Below are 25,585 nucleotides of genomic sequence, written 5' to 3'. Positions count from 1 at the left end.
ATTGGCGGCTTTGTCATGCAAAAGCCCTTATCTGATTTTTTATATGGATAAGGCGGAATTGAGGACTCGTTCCCAATTCCTTCCTAAGGTGGTATCAGTTTTTCATGTGAACCAACCTATTGTGGTGCCTGCGGCTACTTGGGACTTGGAGGATTCCAAGTTACTGGACGTAGTCAGGGCCCTGAAAAGTATATGTTTCCAGGACGGCTGGAGTCAGAAAACTGACTCGCTATTTATCTTGTATGCACCCAACAAGCTGGGTGCTCCTGCTTCTAAGCAGACTATTGCTCGCTGGATCTGTAGCACGATTCAACTTGCACATTCTGCGGCTGGACTGCCGCACCCTAAATCTGTAAAAGCCCATTCCACAAGGAAAGTGGGCTCTTCTTGGGCGGCTGCCCGAGGGGTCTCGGCTTTACAAATTTGCCGAGCTGTTACTTGGTCGGGTTCAAACATTTTTGCAAGAGTCTACAAGTTTGATACCCTGGCTGAGGAGGACCTAGAGTTTGCTCATTCGGTGCTGCAGAGTCATCCGCACTCTCCCGCCCGTTTGGGAGCTTTGGTATAATCCCCATGGTCCTTACGGAGTCCCAGCATCCACTTAGGACGTCAGAGAAAATAAGATTTTACTCACCGGTAAATCTATTTCTCGTAGTCCGTAGTGGATGCTGGGCGCCCATCCCAAGTGCGGATTGTCTGCAATACTTGTTTATAGTTATTGCCTAACTAAAGGGTTATTGTTGAGCCATCTGTTGAGAGGCTCGGTTATATTTCTTACTGTTAACTGGGTATAGTATCACGAGTTATACGGTGTGATTGGTGTGGCTGGTATGAGTCTTACCCGGGATTCAAAATCCTTCCTTATTGTGTCAGCTCTTCCGGGCACAGTATCCTAACTGAGGTCTGGAGGAGGGTCATAGTGGGAGGAGCCAGTGCACACCAGGTAGTCCTAAAGCTTTCTTTAGTTGTGCCCAGTCTCCTGCGGAGCCGCTATTCCCCATGGTCCTTACGGAGTCCCAGCATCCACTCTGGACTACGAGAAATAGATTTACCGGTGAGTAAAATCTTATTTATTATTATTATTTTTTTATCCGTTTCCTTTGGCAATATAAGGAAGGGAAAACTATTGCCAGCCGGATCCGATACCTTTGCTTCCGTCATCTTTCACAGTCTTTCTGTTCCTAGTTTAAAGGGTGAAAGTGCTGTGTAGTACCCTGGTAGGGGGCTTAAACAGCATGTCTAAAGCACCAACCAAGACCTATTATGTTTGTATGAAATGTAACAAGAAGAGCACACGGGTTGGCAGCTCCGGGGTGTGCGACTCCTGCTTAGCCAAGGACGCCTCACCTAGGAGCAGTGCTCCGTCTAGGGCATGGGAAGAAAACCTTGCAGATAGAATCTCCAAGGAGATGGCAGAAACACGCAAGCAGCAATCGGAATGGGCTGAGGGATTCTCAAAGACAATGGAGGAATTTCTCATCCGGATAACACCGCCCACACAAGCAGAAACGACTGTGCGCAAGACCGTTACAAGATCTCTTCCTATTGTACCTGAATCAGAAGAGGAAGAGGGTCTTATTATTGACACAGAGGAAGGTGAGTTGATTGAATCTAACCTAGATGCCGATTCTCAGGAAGAGGACACCGCAATCTTGGGTTTGGACTCCTTAATTGACGCAGTAAAAGAGATCCTAAACTTTAAAGTAGAAGAAGTTAAGGAGCCAGAGGATTTTGAGTTATTCGAATCCCAAAAACCGCGTTCAGCAATGTTTTCCATTCCTAAATCTCTCCAATCTCAAATGGAGGAGGCTTGGAAGAACCCTGATAAACGTTTTCAATTTCCGAAGCAGTTTCAAGTAACTTACCCCTTCCTTAAAGGTGTAATGGATAAGTGGGGGACTCCACCAGTAGTGGATGCTTCCCTAGGAATGTTGTCAAAGAAAACAATCTTACCAATTCCTAATGTAACGACTTTAAAGGATAAGTTTGACGCATCTTTTAAGTCAATTTTTGTAGCAGCTGGTGCAGCACAGAGGCCTACGATCGTCTGTGCTTGGGTTAACAAGGCCATGGGAGCATGGTCTGGACGTATTGTACAGGCTATCGAGGAGGAAAATAGCTTGGAAGAAATTATCCAACTGGCAGAACACATTCGGGAATCGGCTTCATACTTGTGTCAAGCCTCTAAGGATATTAGCAGGATAGCATCACGCATCTCTGCATCAGCCATATCGGCTAGACGGATTTTATGGCTCAGAGAATGGCAAGCAGACTCTGACACCAAGAAGGCGGTAGAATCCATCCCCTTTGGGGGTGAGATGCTTTTTGGTCCAGAGTTGGACAAGTGGATTTCGCAAGCTACAGCAGGGATGTCCACCTTTCTGCCTACTTATATGAGAGCCATTCCACAGGTTAGGAGAGGTTATTCGGGACCAGCGTTTAATTCATTTAGATCTCAGTTTTTTCGAGCCCGAGGAAGAGGTTTCGGTACACAAGTACGTGGGGGCAGAGGTAGAGGCCGCTCACAGGCAGCAACCAGAAAGCAGGATAAACCTGCTGATAAAACCGTGGCATGACGGCCTACCAGCTCCCCTGGGGTCCCCCTTGGTGGGCGCACGTCTGGAAGGTTTTCAGGACATCTGAGCCAAAACCTCACCAGAACTTTGGATAAACAACATAATCTCCCAGGGGTACAAAGTAGATTTTCAACAGAGGCCTCACAGTCAGTTTTTTATAAAGGGATTGCCTCGGTGTCCTCAGAAAGCAAAAGCACTACTGATAGCGATTCAAAAATTGCTACGGTCAGAGGTCGTTATTCCAGTTCCCGCCTCTCAGAGAGGAACGGGTTTCTATTCCAATCTTTTTGTTGTGCCAAAGCCAGACGGGAATCAATCCAGTCGGTCATTGCAGGCTTGGAACAAGGCGAGTTCATGGTATCCATGGACATAAAGGATGCATATCTGCATATCCCAATCTGGACTCCTCACCTGGCTTACTTAAGGTCCGCACTGGTGACGGATCACTACCAATTCAGGGCCTTGCCGTTCGGTCTATCATCAGCCCCAAGAATCTTTACGAAGATCATGGCATTCATGGTTGCAGGATTGAGACTGTCGTGAGTCACGATTATACCTTCTCTAGACGATCTACTGTTCAAAGCATCATCTCAGGAACAGCTGATAAAGGATGTTCAGACATCTCATCAATTTCTCATTCAACATGGGTGGATTGGGAATTTCCAGAAATCCAACCTCATGTCAACTCAGCGGATTCAATTCCTCGGTCTCATCTTGGACACAGTACAAATTTAGAGTATTCCTACCAGAGAACAAAGTCCAGGACCTACAAAGATTAGTGGCTCAGATACTGAGGACACAAACGGTCTCTCTACACCTCTGTGTGCAACTTCTCGGGAAGATGGTGGCGTCGTTCGAAGCTCTCCAATAGGGCAGACTTCATTCCCGACCATTCCAGATGAACCTCATTGCTCAGGGAGCAGGTTCACACTGGCTGCTGCATTGGAGAATCCGACTTCCACCGCGCATACGAACCTCCTTAATTTGGTGGTCATTGCACAAGAATCTCGCAGCAGGCAAGAGATTCAGCATTTGTGATTGGAGGATCCTGACAACGGACGCCAGTCTCAGAGGCTGGGGTGCCGTCTTAGAAGAACATCAGTTTCAAGGCAGATGGACGTTACTGGAGATCAGCCTACCAATAAACATTCTCGAACTGAGAGCAGTTTACAATGCGCTTCTCTTAGCCGAAGACCTAGTCATGGGTCAACACATAAAGATACAGTCAGACAATGTCACGACGAAGGCTTACATGAACCATCAAGGAGGAACAAAGAGCAGGATGGCGTTAAAAGGAAGCCACAAAGATCTTGTTGTGGGCAGAAAAGCGAAACATCATCCTCTCGGCAGTGTTCATTCCAGGTGTGGAGAACTGGGAAGCAGATTATCTCAGTCGCCAGGACATGCATCCGAGTGAGTGGTGCCTACATCTGCGGTTTTTCGACATGGTGGTGAGGAGATGGGGTCTACCTCAAGTCGACTTAATGGCGTCTTTGCAAAACCATCAGCTGCCCAGATATGTGTCCAGGACAAGAGATCCAGCAGCAGAAGGAGTGGACGCAGTAACACTTCCTTGGTGTTACAGGAGGGTTTACATTTTTCCACCTTTCCCACTCATACCCAGGGTTCTGAAAAGGTTGAAACGAGAACAAGTTTGGGCGATTTCTAATCACACCAGATTGTCCCTGCAGGAGTTGGTACTCAGACCTGCCAGGGTTACTAGTGGACGATCCTTGGCGGTTACCTCAGAGAGAGGACCTGCTGTTTCAGGGACCGTTCCAACACCCAGACCTGAACAGGCTGCGTTTAACGGCGTGGCTATTGAAACCCGGATCTTAAGAAACAGAGGGATACCAAGAACAGCCATTCCTACGATTTCCGCTAGGAAGCCGGTCACAGACATGCACTACTACAGGATTTGGAAGAGGTACATGGCCTGGTGTCAAAAACGTGGGTGGAATTCGACAAACTTCCACTTATCCAGACTTCTACTTTTCCTTCAGGCCAGTCTAGATGTAGAACTGGGGCTGGGCTCTCTGAAGGTTCAAATTTCTGCGCTCTCTGTCCTATTTCAACAGCGGTTAGCATCCTTGCCAGAGGTTCAAACCTTTTTACAGGGTGTTCTGAGGATACAACCCCCTTTTTGTCCTCCCACTGCGCCATGGGACTTAAATTTTGTGTTGGAATTTTTGAGATCACCATCTTTTGAGCCGTTAGCAAGAACAGACCTGAAATATCTCTCTTGGAAGGTCACATTATTGCTTGCCTTGGCTTCGGCCAGGCGGGTTTCTGAGTTGGGAGCCTTATCGTGTAAGAGTCCCTTTTTAATTTTTCATGAGGATAGGGCAGAACTCTGTACAAGAGCAGATTTCCTTCCTAAAGTTGTTTCTGGGTTTCACGTAAACCAGCCAATTGTAGTCCCATCTTTCCAGGGTCTTGCAGATGGGGATGTGTCCTTGGATGTTGTCCGAGCTTTACGGGTATACGTACAAGGTGCGTCATCCTTCAGAAAGTCTGACCATTTGTTTGTTCTTTATAATGGACCAAAGAACGGTTGGCCAGCATCTAAGCAGTCTTTGTTTAGATGGATTAGACTTGCCATTCGGCAAGCTTATATTTCCTGTGGCAAACAGGTTCCGGTTTAGACGGGTGCTCATACCACCCGATCAGTGGGTGCCTCATGGGCGGCTGCCAGGGGTGCTTACACTACTCAACTTTGCAGAGCGGCGACGTGGTCCTCAGCCCACACGTTCGCAAAATTTTACAAGTTTGATACCTTTGCATCCGGGGACTCTAAGTTCGGACGTTTAGTTTTGCAGGCCACCGACAGCACTCCCTCCCTGGGGGATAACTTTGGGACGTCCCCTACTGTATAGGACTCCAGTGTCCCCTAGTGGATGAAAGAGAAAAGAGGTACTTACCGATAAATCCATTTCTCTGAATCCTCTAGGAGACACTGGACGCCCGCCTTGGTGCTGTCAACCTGCTGTGTTCAAGGTTCTTGTTCAAATAATTCGTGCAAACAGCGTTAGTTTTTCTGTTAAGAGTTTCTTGGATGCTGTTTGATATGTTGTACGGTTCGGTTCCTCGCCATGTGCTATAGTATCATGGGGGTCATTCCGAGTTGTTCGCTCGTTATTTTTTTTTCGCAACGGAGCGATTAGTCGCGAATGCGCATGCGCAATGTCCGCAGTGCGACTGCGCCAAGTAAATTTGCTATGCAGTTAGGAATTTTACTCACGTTTTTTTCTTCGTTCTGGTGATCGTAATGTGATTGACAGGAAGTGGGTTTTTCTGGGCGGAAACAGGCCGTTTTATGGGTGTGTGTGAAAAAACGCTACCGTTTCCGGGAAAAACGCGGGAGTGGCTGGAGAAACGGGGGAGTGTCTGGGCGAACGCTGGGTGTGTTTGTGACGTCAAACCAGGAACGACAAGCACTGAACTGAAGCTACTCAGAAACTGCTAAGCGGTGTGTAATCGCAATTTTGAGATTCTTTCGTTCGCAATTTTACTATGCTAAGATTCACTCCCAGTAGGCGGCGGCTTAGCGTGTGCAAAGCTGCTAAAAGCAGCTTGCGAGCGAACAACTCGGAATGAGGGCCCATGTTCTGTTCTCTCAGTCAAATTTTCCAAACTGAGGGATGTGAAGGGGGAGGAGCCGGCTGTGCAGACGATGCTAATTTTTAGATTGTGCCACACCTCCGGTTGCTAGCTTCACACCCCTACAGTATAGGACTCCAGTGTCCCCTAGAGGATTCAGAGAAATGGATTTATCGGTAAGTACCAAAATCCTCTTTTCTCCCAACACACTGCAGTTCCTTTAGGGACCATAGTTTATATATAAACCAATATACTGTACTACAATCTGTATAGAACTTTGTAATCATACTCTTAAGATCTCCTCTGCCATGGACGTCACTGTCTGCCCCCAGTTGCCATATTCAAAGTCTTATCTGACTAGTGTCTACGATACAGTTGTATTTTGCTGGAAGTAAGTGGGGTGTTGATATCTTTGGGTACAGCGGAAACAAGGATTTCTTAGTTTGGTCTCCGCTTCTAAGGGCTTTCTAGGGTGGTCTAGTCTCTATGGAACATAGGGTTCTATATACTGACCCTTGGAGAAAGATAAAGTACCTGCCACTCCGCTCCTGACTGCCATGTTACAGGCTGTGTTTGAAAAATAAGAGAACTATAATGCCATTGCATACTCCACAGTACCAAGCACTGCTATTCAAAATTATTATAATGAGCTTTACCCTACAGCAAAATAGAGGTTCTCTGCATACTTTTTGGCCAATAAACACTGGTCCAGATGACCTCATCTCTGGTGGGTCCCTAACACTAAGGATAAATCCAGGATGTGGAATCCCACCAACGACCCCAGGACAGGTCTTAGTAAGTGTTAATAAGAGAGAAGCAAAAGCTGTGTTTTAAAAAGTTACATAGGAAAGAGGTAAAAATTTAAATGCTGAAATGTGTTAAAGTGCTAAATTGTTATAATATTCCACTTCACAGCAGCCCAGCCACAGCAATTCAGGGAGCCCCGCTCCCCAAACTCATTACTAAAATGGACAAATCCGCTATATGACCACCATCTTAAAATGGAACCTGTTTTTTGTAAGTAATGGGAAGTGTAAATCAGTGCTGAAACAAATACCAGACACTTAGGTCCACATTTGTATGACCTTTTTAATTGCAGGGTGGAGATGTGGAAGGTCTGTACCTATATTGGAGGACACATTGGGACAATAAAAGCGTTCTTATAAGCTGGCCACAGACCAACTTTCCTCCAACCCCTACAACTGACCAACCGTCCAACTTTTCTCTCCAACTAAAACGATGCTCCACACACCTAACCAACTGTTTCATTAGTCCAGCCAATTTCTGACAAATGTGTGATGCTACAGAAGTAGGCGGACAGTGTTTTTAAATAAATAAATAAATGTTTGTTAAAATGTTGAACGTCTGCATGTGCAGTTATTACTTTTTAAAATGAAGGTGCTGGTAAAAATCTAAATAAATACAAGTGTGTTGGGCTCCCAACCATTTATAACCAGCACTAGTCTGGTTACCCCAAATTCAGGGTGATGGAGAGGTTGTCAGGTACTTTATGGGCTGAAACGACTGTCTGAGGTGATCAGTGTCCCATTCTGGTACCTGGAATAAGTGGATAACATAACGTGCTGTTCTGTCTCCCAGAATGACTGGCTAATGTACTTTGCGCAGCATTCCGGCACCTGGAACAGCCGGCTGACGTATTCAGAGTTGTATTCTTTCTACCATAAATGATGGTTAAAATAGTCAAATATTCATTTTAGGATCATTTTGAACAAGTATTGGGGCTGGGGTGGATATCAGTAAACACACACACACACACACACACACACACACACACACACAGCTGCTGTGAGAGTGCAGAGAGAGAGGAGAGTGCTCAGAGACGCACTGCTCCCCTAACACCTGCTGCTGCTGCAGCAGCAGTATATCAAAAGTAGGCATACACTAGCGACCAGTGTTCGCCTACTAATTGTTCCGTTGGGGAAAAGTTTCCCCTACGCTGGAATATTTAGTTGGGGGAAAAATCAAACATTGAACCTGTTGGACCAACCGTTATTTGCCACTATTCTGCATGTGGGATCAAACAAATTGTTTGCTCCTACACACCGATCAGCTGCCGTTCTATCCAGCTAACTATGGCCCTCATTCCGAGTTGATCGCACGTAGCAACTTTTTGCTGCCCGTGCCATCAACTTGACGCCACCTATGGGTGAGTGTATTTAGCATAGCAGGGCTGCGATCGCTTGTGCAGCCCTACTATGCTAAAAAAGTTTCCTGCAAAACATGACCAGGGTCAGACTTACTTACCCTGTGCGACGTATCCAGCATCGAAGGTCCCGGAATTGACGTCTGACATCCGCACTCCAAACACCTGGACACGCCTGCGTTCGGATCTCCACGCCCGGAAAACGGTGCATATCTACCCCGATACGCCTCCCCGCTGTCAGTCTTCTTGCGATAGTGCTACCGATCACTTTCTTCTCTCGTTTTCCGGCGACGGCTGTCGCTAGGCAACGACACGCGTGGGGATTGCGGGCGCCGCAAATGCGCAGTTCCTACCCGTTCGCACCGCAGCGAAGAAACGCGTGCGAATGGGTCGGAATGACCCCCTATATCTTTAATGGTGTATGGCTTTATGGTATCCGAAATGCCACGGTACAGTGTTTTCCAGGAAAACACTGTAGCCATAGCATTTTGTATGCAAATACAGTTGCAGTCACACACAGAATATAGGCATGCTGCATATCCTTTTAATCAGGGTCTTCTCATGCTATTGCATTACTTTGCGACTAAGACGCATGTTCGCGGGAGTCCCACCACGGCACGCCTGTGTTGTGTAACACGACTGTAAGATTGCAATATGCGAGTTCTCATTCATTTAGAGACTATTTGGCAACTCCACTATCCTCTAACTTCGTCAATGCTTTTGATATCTTAGGTGTTGACCTTCCTAAATAAAGCAGTTTATGACCCTGCAGGTTTTTCATGTCCTTAAAAAGGAACTTACAGGCAAGATTTCAAAATAGTACAATAATGGAAGTCTTGCCATATGTAGGCCGCAAATGGTGTAGTAGCTAAAGCAGAAAGTATAGGAGCACCCCTGTCATGTTCCTTCTGTATGGGAAACCAAGAAAATAGTTTTTGTGTCCCGTCCCCCTCCTCCATTCCTAGAATATACTATAAAAGCCTATGATCATTACAGAAGAATATGCTTAGCCAGCAGCAGTGTGATTAAAGATAGTAGATCAGGGTTTACAGTCTGTGGTTCCAAGCCTTTTATGTATTACATTAATGATTAGGTTGGCCTTATATTGTGGGATGCTATTATTTTGTACGTTGTTGTTATTCTTTTTTTCTCTGACGTCCTAGTGGATGCTGGGGACTCCGTAAGGACCATGGGGAATAGCGGCTCCGCAGGAGACTGGGCACAAAAGTAAAGCTTTAGAACTACCTGGTGTGCACTGGCTCCTCCCCCTATGACCCTCCTCCAAGCCTCAGTTAGATTTTTGTGCCCGAACGAGAAGGGTGCACACTAGGTGGCTCTCCTGAGCTGCTTAGTGAAAAGTTTAGTTTTAGGTTTTTTATGTTCAGTGAGACCTGCTGGCAACAGGCTCACTGCATCGAGGGACTAAGGGGAGAAGAAGCGAACTCACCTGCGTGCAGAGTGGATTGGGCTTCTTAGGCTACTGGACATTAGCTCCAGAGGGACCGATCACAGGCCCAGCCATGGATAGGTCCCAGAGCCGCGCCGCCGGCCCCCTTACAGAGCCAGAAGACAGAAGAGGTCCGGAAAATCGGCGGCAGAAGACGTCCTGTCTTCAACAAGGTAGCGCACAGCACTGCAGCTGTGCGCCATTGCTCTCAGCACACTTCACACTCCGGTCACTGAGGGTGCAGGGCGCTGGGGGGGGGGGGCGCCCTGAGACGCAATAAAAACACCTTGGATGGCAAAAAAATGCATCACATATAGCTCCTGGGCTATATGGATGAATTTAACCCCTGCCAGAATACACAGAAAAACGGGAGATAAGGCCGCCGAGAAGGGGGCGGAGCCTATCTCCTCAGCACACTGGCGCCATTTTCCCTCACAGCTCCGTTGGAGGGAAGCTCCCTGGCTCTCCCCTGCAGTCACTACACTACAGAAAGGGTTAAAAAAGAGAGGGGGCACTAATTACGCGCAGTATTAAAAATACAGCAGCTATAAGGGGAAAAACACTTATATAAGGTTATCCCTGTATATATATAGCGCTCTGGTGTGTGCTGGCAAACTCTCCCTCTGTCTCCCCAAAGGGCTAGTGGGGTCCTGTCCTCTATCAGAGCATTCCCTGTGTGTGTGCTGTGTGTCGGTACGTTTGTGTCGACATGTATGAGGAGAAAAATGATGTGGAGACGGAGCAGATTGCCTGTAATAGTGATGTCACCCCCTAGGGGGTCGACACCTGAGTGGATGAACTGTTGGAAGGAATTACGTGACAGTGTCAGCTCTGTATAAAAGACAGTGGTTGACATGAGACAGCCGGCTACTCAGCTTGTGCCTGTCCAGACGTCTCATAGGCCGTCAGGGGCTCTAAAGCGCCCGTTACCTCAGATGGCAGATATAGACGCCGACACGGATACTGACTCCAGTGTCGACGGTGAAGAGACAAATGTGACTTCCAGTAGGGCCACACGTTACATGATTGAGGCAATGAAAAATGTTTTACACGTTTCTGATAATACGAGTACCACCAAAAAGGGGTATTATGTTCGGTGAGGAAAAACTACCTGTAGTTTTCCTGAATCTGAGAAATTAAATGAGGTGTGTGATGATGCGTGGGTTTCCCCCGATAACAACTGATAATTTCTAAAATGTTATTGGCATTATATCCTTTCCCGCCAGAGGTTAGGGTGCGTTGGGAAACACCCCCTAGGGTGGATAAAGCGCTCACACGCTTGTAAGAACAAGGGCTCTACCCTCTCCTGAGATGGCCGCCCTTAAGGATCCTGCTGATAGAAAGCAGGAGGGTATCCTAAAAGGTATTTACACACATACTGGTGTTATACTGCGAACAGCAATCGCCTCAGCCTGGATGTGCAGTGCTGGGTTGGCGTGGTCGGATTCCCTGACTGAAAATATTGATACCCTAGATAGGGACAGTATATTATTGCCTATAGAGCATTTAAAAGATGCATTTCTATATATGCGTGATGCACAGCGGAATATTTGCCGACTGGCATCAAGTCTAAGTGCGTTATCCATTTCTGCCAGTAGAGGGTTATGGACACGACAGTGGTCAGGTGATGCGAATTCCAAACGGCATTTGGAAGTATTGCCTTATTAAGGGGAGGAGTTATTTGGGGTCGGTCTTTCAGACCTGGTGGCCACGGCAACAGCTGGGAAATCCACGTTTGTACCCCAGGTCGCCTCTCAACATAAGAAGACGCCGTATTATCAGGCGCAGTCTTTTCGTGGGCAAGCGGGCAAAAGGTTCCTCATTTCTGCCCCGTGACAGAGGGAGAGGAAAAAGGCTGCAGAAATCAGCCAGTTCCCAGGAACAGAAGCTCTCTCCCGCCTCTGCCAAGCCCTCTGTATGACGCTGGGGCTTTACAAGCAGAATCAGGCACGGTGGGGGCCCGTCTCAATGAATTTCAGCGCACAGTGGGCTCACTCGCAAGTAGACCCCTGGATCCTTTAGGTGATATCTCGGGTACAAATTGGAATTCGAGACGTCTCCCCCTCGCCGTTTCCTAAAGTCGGCTTTACCGATGTCTCCTTCTGACAGGGAGGCAGTTTTGGAAGCCATTCACAAGCTGTATTCCCAGCAGGTGATAATCAAGGTACCCCTCCTGCAACAGGGAACGGGGTATTATTCCACACTGTTGTGGTACCGAAGCCGGACGGCTCGGTGAGACCGATTCTAAATCTAAAATCTTGAACACTTACATACGGAGGTTCAAATTCAAGATTGAGTCACTCAGAGCAGTGATTGCGAACCTGGAAGAAGGGGACTACATGATGTCTCGGGACATCAAGGATGCTTACCTTCATGTCCCAATTTTACCCTTCTCACCAAGGGTACCTCAGGTTTATGGTACAGAACTGTCACTATCAGTTTCAGACGCTGCCGTATGGATGGTCCACGGCACCCCGGGTCTTTACCAAGGTAATGGCCGAAATGATGATACTCCTTCGAAGAAAGGGAATTTTAGTTATCCCTTATTTGGACGATTCCCTGATAAGGGTAAGATCCAGGGAACAGTTGGAGGTCGGTGTAGCACTATCTCAGGTAGTGTTGCGGCAGCACGATTGGATTCTCAATATTCCAAAATCGCAGCTGATTCCGACGACTCGTCTTCTGTTCCTAGGGATGATCCTGGACACAGTCCAGAAAAAGGTGTTTCTCCCGGAGGAGAAAGTCAGGGAGTTATCCGAGCTAGTCGGGAACCTCCTATAACCGAGCCAAGTCTCAGTACATCAATGAAATGGTTCTGGGAAAAATGGTGGCTTCCTACGAAGCAATCCCATTCGGCAGATTCCACGCAAGAACTTTCCAGTGGGACCTGCTGGACAAATGGTCCGGGTCGCATCTTCAGATGCATCAGCGGATAACTCTGTCACCAAGCACAAGGGTGTCTCTCCTGTGGTGGATGCAGAGTGCTCATCTTCTAGAGGGCCGCACATTCAGGACTGGGTCCTGGTGACCACGGATGCCAGCCTTCGAGGCTGGGGAGCAGTCACACAGGGAAGGAATTTCCAGAGCTTATGGTCAAGCCTGGAGACATCACTTCACATAAATATCCTGAAGCTAAGGGCCATTTACAATGCTCTAAGATCAGCAAGACCTCTGCTTTAAGGTCACCCGGAGTTGATCCATTCGGACAACATCACGGCAGTCACCCACGTAAACAGACAGGGTGACACAAGAAGCAGGAGGGCAATGGCAGAAGCTGCAAGGATTCTTCGCTGGGCGGAAAATCATGTGATAGCACTGTCAGCAGTATTCATTCCGGGAGTGGACAACTGGGAAGCAGACTTCCTCAGCAGACACGACCTCCACCCGGAAGAGTGGGGACTTCACCCAGAAGTCTTCCGCATGTTTATAAAACTCGACAAGTATTGCGCCAGGTCAAGGGACCCTCAGGCAATAGCTGTAGACGCTCTGGTAACACAGTGGGTGTACCAGTCAGTGTATGTGTTCCCTCCTCTGCCTCTCATACCCAAGGTACTGAGAATTATAAGATGGAGAGGAGTAAGCACTATATTCGTGGCTCCGGATTGGCCAAGAAGGACTTGGTAACCGGAACTTCAAGAGATGCTCACGGAGGATCCGTGGCCTCTACCTCTAAGAAGGGACCTGCTCCAGCAAGGACCCTGTCTGTTCCAAGACTTACCGCGGCTGCGTTTGACGGCATGGCGGTTGAACGCCGGATCCTGAAGGAGAAAGGCATTCCGGATGAAGTCATTCCTATCCTGATCAAAGCCAGGAAAGATATAACCGCAAGACATTATCACCGCATTTGGCGAAAATATGTTGCGTGGTGCGAGGCCAGTAAGGCCCCGACGGAGGAATTTTTCAACTAGGTCAATTCCTACATTTCCTGCAAACAGGAGTGTCTATGGGCCTGAAATGGGGGTCCATTAAGGTTCAAATTTCGGCCCTGTCAATTTCCTTCCAAAAAGAACTAGCTTCAGTCCCTGAAGTTCAGACGTTTGTGAAAGGGGTACTGTATATACAGCCTCCTTTTGTGCCTCCAGTGGCACCTTGGGATCTAAATGTAGTTTTTGGGTTCCAAAAGTCACATTGGTTTGAACCACTTAAATATGTGGAGTTAAAATATCTCACATGGAAAGTGGTCATGCTGTTGGCCCTGGCCTGGGCCAGGTGCGTGTCAGAATTGGCGGCTTTATCCTGTAAAAGCCCTCATCTGATTTTCCATTCGGACAGGGCGGAATTGAGGACTTGTCCTCAGTTTCTCCCTAAGGTGGTTTTCAGCGTTTCACCTGAATCAGCCTATTGTGGTGCCTGCGGCTACTAGGGACTTGGAGGACTCCAAGTTGCTGGACGTTGTCAGAGCCCTGGAAATATAGGTTTCCAGGACGGCTGGAGTCAGAAAATCTGACTCGTTGTTTATTCTGTATGCACCCAACAAGCTGGGTGCTCCTGCTTCTAAGCAGACTATTGCTCGTTGGATTTGTAGTACAATTCAGCTTGCACATTCTGTGGCAGGCCTGCCACAGCCAAAATCTGTAAAAGCCCATTCCACAAGGAAGGTGGGCTCATCTTGGGCGGCTGCCCGAGGGGTCTCGGCTTTACAACTTTGCCGAGCAGCTACTTGGTCAGGAGCAAATACGTTTGTAAAATTCTACAAATTTGATGCCCTGGCTGAGGAGGACCTGGAGTTCTCTCATTTGGTGCTGCAGAGTCATCCGCACTCTCCCGCCCGTTTGGGAGCTTTGGTATAATCCCCATGGTCCTTACGGAGTCCCCAGCATCCACTAGGACGTCAGAGAAAATAAGAATTTACTTACCGATAATTCTATTTCTCGTAGTCCGTAGTGGATGCTGGGCGCCCATCCCAAGTGCGGATTGCCTGCAATACTGGTACATAGTTATTGTTACCAAAAAATCGGGTTATTGCTGTAGTGAGCCATCTTTTCTAGAGGCTCCTCTGTTATCATGCTGTTAAGTGGGTTTAGATCACAAGTTATATGGTGTGATTGGTGTGGCTGGTATGAGTCTTACCCGGGATTCAAAATCCTTCCTTATTGTGTACGCTCGTCCGGGCACAGTATCCTAACTGAGGCTTGGAGGAGGGTCATAGGGGGAGGAGCCAGTGCACACCAGGTAGTTCTAAAGCTTTACTTTTGTGCCCAGTCTCCTGCGGAGCCGCTATTCCCCATGGTCCTTACGGAGTCCCCAGCATCCACTACGGACTACGAGAAATAGAATTATCGGTAAGTAAATTCTTCTTCTTTTTTTTTGTCTCCTCATTATTAAACAGAACACGTGTGTCTTGAATCAAATGTAACAGAGTGCAGAATTTGCATAGTGATGATATTTAGGTGCTCTAGCACTAAAAGCCCCCATACATCAGCATTCACAGAAAAGAAACCAACCAATTCAGTCATTTATTTATTTTTTCTCCCAGATTTAAAGACTCCCCAATCCATCAGTCTGCGCCCATACATTACAGATATTTTTCAGCTATTTGCAGATTAAATCACCTATATGAATATGCCTATACGTACATACATCACCTATAAGAAAATTACTATACATGCATACATCACCTATAAGAAAATGCCTACACATACATCACCTATAAGAAAATGCCTATACGTACATACATCACCTATAAGAATATGCCTATACGTACATACATCACCTATAAGAATATACCTATACGTACATACATCACCTATAAGAATATGACTATACGTACATACATCACCTATAAGAAAATGCCTATACGTACATACATCACCTATAAGAATATGCCTATACGTACATACAGCACCTATAAGAAAATGCCTATACATGCATACATCACCAATAAGAAAATGCCTACGCATACATCACCTATAAGAAAATGCCTACACATAGATTGTAAGCTTGCAAGCAGGGCTTTCCTACCTGTCTGTTTTTACCCAGTTTTGTTCTATTACTGTTGTTCTAATTGTAAAGCGCAATGGAATATGCTGCGCTATATAAGAAACTGTTAATAAATAATAAATACATCACCTATAAGAAAATGCCTACACATACATCACCTATAAGAAAATGCCTACACATACATCACCTATAAGAAAATGCCTATACATACATCACCTATAAGAAAATGCCTACACATACATCACTGGGATGCTGTTAAGTTCCCCACAGTTGGGATCCCGGCGGTCAAAATACCGACGCTGGAATCCCGACAGCGGTCAAAAGGCCTGCGGTGGAAATCCCGACCGCCGCCGGTATTCCCACTAGGTTGGTGGTCCACGCCACCACCCTACGGGAAATATAATAGTGTGGCTTGCCACCTAGCCTACGAGGGGACACGCTACGCTCAATGTCGAGATTTTGACAAGTCTGGATTCCAGCGTTAGTATTTTGTCTGCCGAGATCCCGACTGTCGGGAAATCATACTGACTCCCGTCACCTATTAGAAAATGTTGCCTTTACATACATCAAAGGATTGCCATTTTACTAGTCACATGTAGAAAATGCAAATACTGTATAGGGCAGTACTACAAGACAAACTATGGGGGTAATTCTGAGTTGATCGCAGCAGCAAGTTTGATAGCAATTGGGCAAAACCATGTGCACTGCAGGGGGGGCAGATATAACATGTGCAGAGAGTGTTAGATTTGGGTGGGTTATTTTGTTTTTGTGCAGGGTAAATAATGGCTGCTTTATTTTTACACTGCAATTTAGATTTCAGTTTGAATACACCCCACCCAAATCTAACTCTCTCTGCACATGTTATATCTGCCTCCCCTGCAGTGCACATGGTTTTGCCCAATAGCTAAAAAAAAATCCTGCAGCGATCAACTTGGAATTACCCCCTATGTACATAATAATTGTCAGAGTTACACTGCCCAGTATGATCTGTTCAGGCTAAAGAAAAGGTGAATTTGAAAAAAGAAAAAAAATTACACTGGACTTCTGACCCTAGTCGGTTACATTTGGGCCTTGCAGTTTTTTTAACAGTGACTTATCCGGACATCTGGGCCAGGGAGCTTGGCTATTTCAGTCTTTGCTGTACTTCTAGATAAACAGCAGTTATTTAACTAGATTCAGGTGTGTCTTCCAGTATTTAGTAATGTTTTCTTTTTTGTTTATTTGTCTCTGTAGCTTGGATTTAATATCAGAGGTGGAAAAGCTTCCCAGCTTGGTATCTTTATTTCAAAGGTATGCCCCAATTTAGCTTTACTGACATTTCTCTAACGTCCTAGTGGATGCTGGGGACTCCGTCAGGACCATGGGGAATAGCGGCTCCGCAGGAGACAGGGCACAAAAGCAAGCTTTTAGGATCACATGGTGTGTACTGGCTCCTCCCCCTATGACCCTCCTCCAAGCCTCAGTTAGGTTTTTGTGCCCGGCCGAGAAGGGTGCAATCTAGGTGGCTCTCTTAAAGAGTTGCTTAGAAAAAGTTTTTAGGTTCTTTATTTTCAGTGAGTCCTGCTGGCAACAGGCTCACTGCATCGAGGGACTTAGGGGAGAGATTTTCAACTCACCTGCGTGCAGGATGGATTGGATTCTTAGGCTACTGGACATAGCTCCAGAGGGAGTCGGAACACAGGGCTCGCCCTGGGGTTCGTCCCGGAGCCGCGCCGCCGACCCCCCTTGCAGATGCTGAAGATGAAGAGGTCCGGAACCAGGCGGCAGAAGACTCTCAGTCTTCATCAGGTAGCGCACAGCACTGCAGCTGTGCGCCATTGTTGTCAGCACACTTCACACAGCGGTCACGGAGGGTGCAGGGCGCTGGGGGGGGGCGCCCTGGGCAGCAATGTATAATACCTGTATGGCGAAAAATACATCACATATAGCCCTTGAGGCTATATGGATGTATTTAACCCCTGCCAGATATCTAAAACTCCGGAGAAGAAGCCCGCCGAAAAGGGGGCGGGGCCTATTCTCCTCAGCACACAGCGCCATTTTCCCTCACAGAAAGGCTGGTGGGAAGGCTCCCATGATCTCCCCTGCACTGCACTACAGAAACAGGGTTAAAACAGAGAGGGGGGGCACTGATTTGGCGATATGTATATATATTAAAATGCTATAAAAGGAACACTTATATAAAGGTTGTTCCTGGATAATTATAGCGTTTTGGTGTGTGCTGGCAAACTCTCCCTCTGTCTCCCCAAAGGGCTAGTGGGTCCTGTCCTCTATCAGAGCATTCCCTATGTGTGTGCTGTATGTCGGTACGTGTGTGTCGACATGTATGAGGAAAATATTGGTGAGGAGGCGGAGCAAATTGCCTGTAATGGTGATGTCACTCTCTAGGGAGTCGACACCGGAATGGATGGCTTATTTATGGAAATTACGTGACAATGTCAACACGCTGCAAGCCGGTTGACGACATGAGAGGGCCGGCGAACAAATTAGTATCTGTCCCGGCGTCTCAAACACCGTCAGGGGCTGTAAAATGCCCATTTACCTCAGTCGGTCGACACAGACCCAGACACGGACACTGATTTCAGTGTCGACGGTGAAGAAACAAACGTATTTTCTTTTAGGGCCACACGTTAAGGGCAATGAAGGAGGTGTTACATATTTCTGATACTCCAAGTACCACAAAAAAGGGTATTATGTGTGAGGTGAAAAAACTACCTGTAGTTTTTCCTGAATCAGATAAATTAAATGAAGTGTGTGATGATGCGTGGGTTTCCCCCGATAGAAAATTATTGGCGGTATACCCTTTCCCGCCAGAAGTTAAGGCGCGGTGGGAAACACCCCTCAGGGTGGATAAGGCGCTCACACGCTTATCAGAACAAGTGGCGGTACCATCTACGGATAGGGCCGTACTTAAGGAGCCAGCTGATAGGAGGCTGAAAAATATCCTAAAAAGTATACACACACATGCTGGTGTTATACTGCGACCAGCGATCGCCTCAGCCTGGATGTGCAGAGCTGAGGTGGCTTGGTCGGATTCCCTGACTAAAAATATTGATACCTTTGACAGGGACAGTATTTTATTGACTATAGAGCATTTAAAGGATGCATTTCTATATATGCGAGATGCGCAGAGGGATATTTGCACTCTGGCATCAAGAGTAAATGCGATGTCCATATCTGCAAGAAGATGTTTATGGACACTACAGTGGTCAGGTGATGCAGATTCCAAACGGCACAAAGATGTATTGCCGTATAAAGTCGGTCCATGGGACCTGGTGGCCAGGGCAACTGCTGGAAAATCCACCGTTTTTTACCCTAAGTCACATCTCTGCAGAAAAAGACACCGTCTTTTCAGCCTCAGTCCTTTCGTCCCTATAAGAGTCATATCTGCCCAGGGATAGAGGAAAGGGAAGAAGACTGCAGCAGGCAGCCCATTCCCAGGAACAGAAGCCCTCCACCGCTTCTACCAAGTTCTCAGCATGACGCTGGGACCGTACAGGACCCCTGGATCCTACAAGTAGTATCCAAGGGGTACAGATTGGAATGTCGAGAGGTTTCCCCCCTCGCAGGTTCCTGTAGTCTGCTGTACCAATGTCTCCCTCCGACAGGGAGGCAGTATTGAAAACAATTCACAAGCTGTATTCCCAGCAGGTGATAATAAAATTACCCCTCCGACAACAAGGAAAGGGGTATTACTCCACACTATATGGTGGTACTGAAGGCTAGGTGAGACCTATTCTAAATCTGAAAAATTTGAACACTTGCAAGGGTTCAAATCCAGATGGAGTCACTCAGAGCAGTGCTAGCAAAGAAAGGGGACTATATGGTGTCCCGGGACATCAGGGATGCTTACCTCCATGTCCCAAAATTTGCCTTTTCTCACCAAGGGTACCTCAGGTTCGTGGTACAGAACTGTCACTATCAGTTTCAAGACGATGCCGTTGGATTGTCCAAGGCACCCCGGGTCCTTACCAAGGTAATGACCGAAAGGAGGATTCGTCTTCAAAGAAAATGGACGACCTCCTGATAAGAACAAGGTCCAGAGAACAGTTGGAGGTTGGAGTAGCACTATCTCAAGTAGTTCTACGACAGCACGGGTGGATTCTAAATATTCCAAAACCGCAGTTGTTCCGACGACACGTCTGCTGGTCCTAGGGATGATTCTGGACACAGTCCAGGAAAAGGTGTTTCTCCCAGAGGAGAAAGCCAGGGAGTTATCCGAGCTAATCGGGATCCTCCTAAAACCAGGAAAAGTGTCAGTGCATCATTGCACAAGAGTCCTGGTAAAAATGGTGGCTTATTACGAAGCGCTTCCATTCGGCAGATTTCACGCAAGAACTCTTCAGTGGGATCTGCTGGACAAATGGTCCGGATCGCATCTTCAGATGCATCAGCGGATAACCCTATATCCAAGGACAAGGGTGTCTCTCCTGTGGTGATTACAGAGTGCTCATCTTCTAGAGGGCCGCAGATTCGGCATTCAGGATTGGATGCTGGTGACCACGGAGGCCAGCCTGAGAGGCTGGGGAGCAGTCACACAAGGAGTGTGATCAAGTCTGGAGAATTCTCTCCACATAAATATACTTTAGCTAAGAGCAAATTTATAATGCTCTAAGCTTAGCAAGACCTCTGCTTCAAGGTCAGCCGGTATTGATCCAGTGGGATAACATCACGGCAGTCGCCCACGTAAACAGAAAGGGCGGCACAAGAAGCAGGAGGGCAGTGGCAAAACTGCAAGGATTTTTCGCTAGGCGGAAAATCATGTGATAGCACTGTCAGCAGTGTTCATTCCGGGAGTGGACGACTGGGAAGCAGACTTCCTCAGCAGGCACGACCTCCACCCGGGAGAGTGGGAACTTCATCGGGAAGTTTTCCGCATGATTGTGAACCGTTGGGAAAGACCAAAGGTGGACATGATGGCGTCCCGCCCGAACAAAAAATGGGACAGGTATTGCGCCAGGTCACGAGACCTTCAGGCGATAGCTGTGGACGTCCTGGTAACACCGTGGGTGTAACAGTCGGTGTATGTGTTCCCTCCTCTGCTTCTCATAACCAAGGTATTGAGAATTATAAGATATAGAGGAGTAAGAACTATACTCGTGGCTCCGGATTGGCCAAGAGGGACTTGGTAACCGGAACTTCAAGAGATGCTCACAGAGGACTAATGGCCTCGGGAGCTAAGAAGGGATTTGCTTTCAGCAAGTACCATGTCTGTTCCAAGAGGAACCGTGGCATCGGCCTTTAAGAAAGGACCTGCTCCAGCATGGACCTTGTCTGTTCCAAGACTTACCGCGACTGAGTTTGACGGCATGGCGGTTTGAACGCCGGATCCTAAGGAAAAAGGCATTCCGGAAGAGGTCATACCTACCCTGGTCAAAGCCAGGAAGGAGGTGACCGCACAACGTTATCACCACATGTGGTAAAAATATGTTGCGTGGGTGAGGCCAGGAAGGCCCCACGAAAAAATTTCAACTAGGTCGATTTCTGCACTTCCTGCAAACAGGAGTGTCTATGAGCCTCAAATTGGGGTCCATTAAGGTTCAAGTTTCGGCCCTATAGATTTTCTTCCAGAAAGAATTGGCTTCAGTTCCTGAAGTCCAGACGTTTGTCAAGGGAGTATTGCATATACAGCCCTTGTGTGCCTCCAGTGGCACCGTGGGATCTCAACGTAGTGTTGGGATTCCTCAAATCATATTGGTTTGAACCACTCAAATCTGTGGATTTGAAATATCTCACATGGAAAGTGACCATGCTGTTGGCCCTGGCCTCGGCCAGGCGATTGTCAAAATTGGCGGCTTTGTCTTACAAAAGCCCATATTTGATTTTCCATTCGGACAGGGCAGAACTGCGGACTCGTCCCCAGTTTCTTCCTAAGGTGGTGTCAGCGTTTCACCTGAAACAACCTATTGTGGTGCCTGCGGCTACTAGGGACTTGGAGGACTCCAAGTTGCTAGACGTTGTCAGGGCCCTGAAAATATATATATATATATATATATATATATATATATATATATATATATATATATATATATAATTCCAGGACGGCTGGAGTCAGAAAGTCTGACTTGCTGTTTATATTGTAGGCACCCAAAAAGCTGGGTGCTCCTGCTTCTGAGCAGACTATTGCTCGTTGGATTTGTAGTACAATTCAGCTTGCACATTCTGTGGCAGGCCTGCCACAGCCAAAATCTGTAAATGCCCATTCCACAAGGAAGGTGGGCTCATCTTGGGCGGCTGCCCGAGGGGTCTCGGCTTTACAACTTTGCCGAGCAGCTACTTGGTCAGGGGCAAAACACGTTTGCAAAATTCTACAAATTTGATACCCTGGCTGAGGAGGACCTGGAGTTCTCTCATTCGGTGCTGCAGAGTCATCCGCACTCTCCCGCCCGTTTGGGAGCTTTGGTATAATCCGCATGGTCCTGACGGAGTCCCCAGCATCCACTAGGACGTTAGAGAAAATAAGATTTTACTTACCGATAAATCTATTTCTCCTAGTCCGTAGTGGATGCTGGGCGCCCATCCCAAGTGCGGATTGTCTGCATTACTTGTACATAGTTATTGTTACAAAAAATCGGGTTATTATTGTTGTGAGCCATCTTTTTTAGAGGCTACTTCATTGTTATCATACTGTTAACTGGGTTCAAATCACAAGTTGTACGGTGTGATTGGTGTGGCTGGTATGAGTCTTACCCGGGATTCAAGATCCTTCCTTATTGTGTACGCTCGTCCGGGCACAGTACCTAACTGAGGCTTGGAGGAGGGTCATAGGGGGAGGAGCCAGTACACACCATGTGATCCTAAAAGCTTGCTTTTGTGCCCTGTCTCCTGCGGAGCCGCTATTCCCCATGGTCCTGACGGAGTCCCCAGCATCCACTACGGACTATGAGAAATAGATTTATCGGTAAGTAAAATCTTATTTTTTATAACTTCACTGTTTGTAAAACTGTATTACTTAACATGCTAATATGGGATTTAACAAATCTTTGAAGCAAAGTACCCAGTGTGCCTGTACAATGACTGCTGGCTCCTAACTTTCCATTGACTGCTGTGTTGGAATGTAAGGCTGGCTACACATCTGGACGATATTGGCACGATTTTCCATATCGGAGCGGCAATCCATGCATATCATCTGATGTGTATGCCCGATTGCACACTCCCGTTTGTTTTGGGCCCAACCATATGCACCTACAGGCAATGCAGAGTCATACTTATCTCAGACACATCTGCACTTGCAGATGAGTATGTGCAATGAGGCTTTCCCACATCAGCTCATTTCTGAGAGAGTGCACCAACAGAGTTATGGGCTAGGCAGAGATGCATGTTAGCATAATTATGCCTCTTTTCAGACAGCTCTTTTGCACCAAAGATTGGGAAAGTACAGTACACATTAATTTCTCTAACGTCCTAGTGGATGCTGGGGACTCCGAAAGGACCATGGGATGGGGAATAGCGGCTCCGCAGGAGACTGGGCACAAAAGTAAAAAGCTTTAGGACTACCTGGTGTGCACTGGCTCCTCCCCCTATGACCCTCCTCCAAGCCTCAGTTAGATTTTTGTGCCCGAACGAGACGGGTGCAGGCTAAGGGGCTCTCCTGAGCTGCTTAGTGTAAAAGTTTAAAGTAGGTTTTTTATTTTCAGTGAGACCTGCTGGCAACAGGCTCACTGCACCGAGGGACTAAGGGGAGAAGAAGCGAACTCACCTGCGTGCAGAGTGGATTGGGCTTCTTAGGCTACTGGACATTAGCTCCAGAGGGACGATCACAGGCCCAGCCATGGATGGGTCCCAGAGCCGCGCCGCCGGCCCCCTTACAGAGCCAGAAGACTGAAGAGGTCCGGAAAATCGGCGGCAGAAGACGTCCTGTCTTCAATAAGGTAGCGCACAGCACCGCAGCTGTGCGCCATTGCTCTCAGCACACTTCACACTCCGGTCACTGAGGGTGCAGGGCGCTGGGGGGGGGCGCCCTGAGACGCAATAAAAACACCTTTTTTGGCAAAAAATACATCACATATAGCTCCTGGGCTATATGGATGCATTTAACCCCTGCCAATTTTTCCATAAAAAAGCGGGAGAAAGGCCGCCGAAAAGGGGGCGGAGCCTATCTCCTCAGCACACTGGCGCCATTTTTTCCTCACAGCTCCGTTGGAGGAAGGCTCCCTGACTCTCCCCTGCAGTCCTGCACTACAGAAACAGGGTAAAACAAGAGAGGGGGGGCACTAAATTGGCATATAAATATATACAGCAGCTATATTAGGGAAAAACACTTATATAAGGTTATCCCTATATATATATATATATATATATATATATATATATATATATATATATATATATATAGCGCTCTGGTGTGTGCTGGCAAACTCTCCCTCTGTCTCCCCAAAGGGCTAGTGGGGTCCTGTCTTCTATCAGGGCATTCCCTGTGTGTGTGTGTGCTGTGTGTCGGTACGTTGTGTCGACATGTATGAGGAGGAAAATGGTGTGGAGGCGGAGCAATTGCCTGTGTTAGTGATGTCACCCCCTAGGGAGTCGACACTTGACTGGATGGTCTTATGGAAAGAATTACGTGATAGTGTCAGCACTTTACAAAAGACTGTTGACGACATGAGACAGCCGGAAAATCAGTTAATACCTGTACAGGCGTCTCAAACACCGTCAGGGGCTCTAAAGCGCCCGTTACCTCAGGTCGATACAGACACAGACACGGATACTGACTCCAGTGTCGACGGTGAGGAAACAAACGTATTTTCCAGTAGGGCCACACGTTACATGATCACGGCAATGAAGGAGGTTTTGAACATTTCTGATACTACAAGTACCACAAAAAAGGGTATTATGTGGGGTGTGAAAAAACTACCCGTAGTTTTTCCTGAATCAGATGAATTAAATGAGGTGTGTGATGAAGCGTGGGTTTCCCCCGATTAAAAAAACTGCTAATTTCTAAAAAATTATTGGCATTATACCCTTTCCCGCCAGAGGTTAGGGCACGTTGGGAAACACCCCCTAGGGTAGATAAGGCGCTCACACGCTTATCAAAACAAGTGGCGTTACCGTCTCCTGATACGGCCGCCCTCAAGGAACCAGCTGATAGGAAGCTGGAAAATATCCTAAAAAGTATATACACACATACTGGTATTATACTGCGACCAGCAATCGCCTCAGCCTGGATGTGCAGTGCTGGGGTGGCTTGGTCGGATTCCCTGACTGAAAATATTGATACCCTGGACAGGGACAATATATTATTGACTATAGAGCATTTAAAGGATGCATTTCTATATATGCGAGATGCACAGAGGGATATTTGCACTCTGGCATCAAGAGTAAGTGCGATGTCCATTTCTGCCAGAAGAGGATTATGGACGCGACAGTGGTCAGGGGATGCGGATTCCAAACGGCATATGGAAGTATTGCCGTATAAAGGGGAGGACTTATTTGGGGTCGGTCTATCGGACCTGGTGGCCACGGCAACGGCTGGGAAATCCACCTTTTTACCCCAAGTCACCTCGCAGCAGAAAAAGATACCGTCTTTTCAGGCTCAGTCCTTTCGTCCCCATAAGGGCAAGCGGGCAAAAGGCCACTCATATCTGCCCCGGGGCAGAGGAAGGGGAAAAAGACTGCAGCAGACAGCCTCTTCCCACGAACAGAAGCCCTCCCCCGCTTCTGCCAAGTCCTCAGCATGACGCTGGGGCCTTACAAGCGGACTCAGACACGGTGGGGGCCCGTCTCAAATTTCAGCGCGCAGTGGGCTCACTCGCAAGTGGACCCCTGGATCCTGCAGGTAGTATCTCAGGGGTACAAATTGGAATTCGAGACGTCTCCCCCTCGCCGGTTCCTGAAGTCTGCTTTACCAACGTCTCCCCCCGACAG

At 47.4% G+C, this 25,585-nt stretch overlaps 1 protein-coding gene and 1 long non-coding RNA gene across 5 annotated transcripts in view; both read left to right on the top strand.

Annotated features, from left to right (window-relative positions):
* PDZD11 (PDZ domain containing 11) overlaps positions 1–25,585 on the top strand; it is a 156,069-nt gene that overhangs the window by 51,364 nt on the left and 79,120 nt on the right. For 2 of the 4 annotated variants that reach the window (XM_063937389.1, XM_063937388.1), the window contains one exon: positions 16,961–17,017. The exons of the other annotated variants lie outside the window; for them this stretch is intronic. In XM_063937389.1, coding sequence (XP_063793459.1) covers positions 16,961–17,017 — 57 coding nt within the window. The remainder of the gene's footprint in view (positions 1–16,960; positions 17,018–25,585) is intronic. 4 annotated transcript variants of the gene reach the window in all.
* Positions 7,093–7,538, top strand: LOC134947742 (uncharacterized). The gene is made up of 2 exons (XR_010182738.1): positions 7,093–7,193; positions 7,276–7,538. It is a non-coding gene; the product is annotated as an uncharacterized LOC134947742 (long non-coding RNA).

This window comes from Pseudophryne corroboree, chromosome 8, assembly GCF_028390025.1.
Source record: "Pseudophryne corroboree isolate aPseCor3 chromosome 8, aPseCor3.hap2, whole genome shotgun sequence".
Taxonomy (NCBI): domain Eukaryota; kingdom Metazoa; phylum Chordata; class Amphibia; order Anura; family Myobatrachidae; genus Pseudophryne; species Pseudophryne corroboree.
Note: the sequence above shows the minus strand (reverse complement) of the source record. Positions and strands in the feature narration are given on the sequence as shown.